This window comes from Notolepis coatsorum, assembly GCF_963971535.1.
Source record: "Notolepis coatsorum genome assembly, chromosome: 1".
Classification (NCBI taxonomy): domain Eukaryota; kingdom Metazoa; phylum Chordata; class Actinopteri; order Aulopiformes; family Paralepididae; genus Notolepis; species Notolepis coatsorum.
Genome location: NC_140165.1, coordinates 2,385,533 through 2,387,670, shown reverse-complemented (window position 1 = coordinate 2,387,670; position 2,138 = coordinate 2,385,533). Strand labels below are relative to the sequence as shown.

At 48.7% G+C, this 2,138-nt stretch overlaps 1 protein-coding gene across 1 annotated transcript in view; it reads right to left on the bottom strand.

Annotated features, from left to right (window-relative positions):
- The window catches only part of LOC311240843 (muscleblind-like protein 2a), a gene marked incomplete at its 5' end in the record, with an annotated part of 59,099 nt that extends 57,614 nt beyond the window's left edge, over nucleotides 1-1,485 (bottom strand). Inside the window, one exon of the mRNA XM_084329437.1 lies at nucleotides 1,396-1,485. Coding sequence (XP_084185563.1) covers nucleotides 1,396-1,485 — 90 coding nt within the window. The remainder of the gene's footprint in view (nucleotides 1-1,395) is intronic.
- Between the last annotated feature and the right edge of the window lie 653 nt (nucleotides 1,486-2,138).

Genomic DNA, 2,138 nt, shown 5'->3' with positions numbered 1-2,138 from the left:
TGATAAATGTTTTATTTACATTTTTATGACGAGTCATATACTATAATAGTATAATACTATTAGTGTAGCATAATCTTTATATGCAACTGTGAAGAAAAACCCCATTGGTTTAAACGGAATGAATAGACACATACATTTATTATAATTATTTTTATATAAAAATAATTTGAATGTTGATTTTAGAATTCGAATGTCACCGTTATGAATGAAGCTTCAAACTATTCGGTACAACCCTACTGTACAGCCCTACTGTGTTTGTTTACATTAGCAGTGTCTGTACACACTGGCGTGAAATACACGTTCCGAAAGCTTTCCATTTGGAAGTCAAATCATCCGAATATACCAACGAGTTTTGGAAACATCACAGATTGTGGTTTTAACCGGCAGCTGCAGGTTTTTAACCCCCCCCCCCCCCCCCCCACCTCTCTCCGCTCAACCCCCCCTTCCCCCATATTTTCCCGCCCCCGTTTGGCTCCAAAATATTTCCAGATGTGCCAAGGTGCTGGCTCCCTTACGCAGTAGTTCCTCCTCGCTAATGGATTCAATACGCAGGGCTAAAGGCCATTTCCTCCGATTGTGGCCAGACCGATTGTCTCCCTTCCCTCCCCTAGACAATAGCCAGAGAGACGGGGTGAGAGGAGAAGAGGTGATATGAGGTGAGAAGAGATGAGATGAGATGAGAAGAAAAGAGATGAGAAGAGAAGAGATGAGATGCGATGAGGTGAGAAGAGATGAGATGAGAAGAAATGAGAAGAGATGAGAAGCGATGAGGTGAGAAGAGATGAGATGAGAAGAAATGAGAAGAGATGAGAAGAGATGAGAAGAAATGAGAAGAGAAGAGATGAGAAGAGAAGAGATGAGAAGAAATGAGAAGAGATGAGAAGAAATGAGAAGAGAAGAGATGAGAAGAGAAGAGATGAGATGAGAAGAGAAGAGATGAGAAGAGAAGAGAAGAGAAGAGAAGAGAAGAGATGAGAAGAGAAGAGATGAGATGAGAAGAGATGAGAAGAGAAGAGAAGAGAAGAGATGAGAAGAAATGAGAAGAGAAGAGATGAGAAGAGAAGAGATGAGAAGAGAAGAGATGAGAAGATGAGAAGAAATGAGAAGAGATGAGAAGAGAAGAGATGAGAAGAGAAGAGATGAGAAGAAAAGAGAAGAGATGAGAAGAGATGAGAGAGAAGAGATGAGAAGAAATGAGAAGAGATGAGATGAGACACCCCCCCCCCCACACACACACATCCCCTCGTTAAATTTAAATCAAGTTAGTTCTAAACCGGAGCGGCGGGAGTCCGGTGGAGCGGTGCGAGGGTGCCGGTCTCAGCCCGGTCTCAGCCCCCCCCCCCCTCCCCCCGGCTGCTGGGCGGCTGCCCCGAATATAGCGCTGTAGCACCGCACCGTTTCTCTGTCTGCCCGCCCCCTCTGCACTCTGAGGGTGGGCCCTGGGGCCGTCGTCTCTGCCCTCTGCCCGTCCCGGAGCGACGCCATTCAGCCCCTTGTGTGCCGCGCGCCGCCGCGGTCCTGGAGGGCTGGTACTCAGCCGCCGGCACAATGGGCACGCGGGCGGAGATCGAGGGGGAAACTCAAGCCCAAGTGGCTTCCGAATTACTCTCTCTCCCCGCTGCAGCCGCGCTTTTCTCTGGCTCGTTCACCCCCCCCCCCCCTCCCCCACCCCACACCCCTTGTACCCTTTCAAGCCTGAGCCCCTCTGGGCACACTAACTAACAAACGGACACAAATACTGAATGACACATGTACACAAACACACACACACGCATGCACACACACAGGCGCACGCACGCACGCACACACACACACACACACACACACACACACACACACACACACACACACACACACACACACACACACACAAGCTGACTTAAAGGGGAACACCAGCCAAATCAGGAATTCCGATATTTTATTATTTCCGTGGATCTCGGAAAGTTGATGTTCTGCTCTCTCTCCAAAGAAACCAGAGACGTAGAAGACCTGTGATGTGATCCGGTTTGATCCGGTTTGGACCGGGAGACACAGACCTGTGATGTGATCTGGTTTGATCTGGTTTGGGCCGGTTTGGACCGGGAGACACAGACCTGTGATGTGATCTGGTTTGATCTGGTTTGATCCGGTTTGGACCG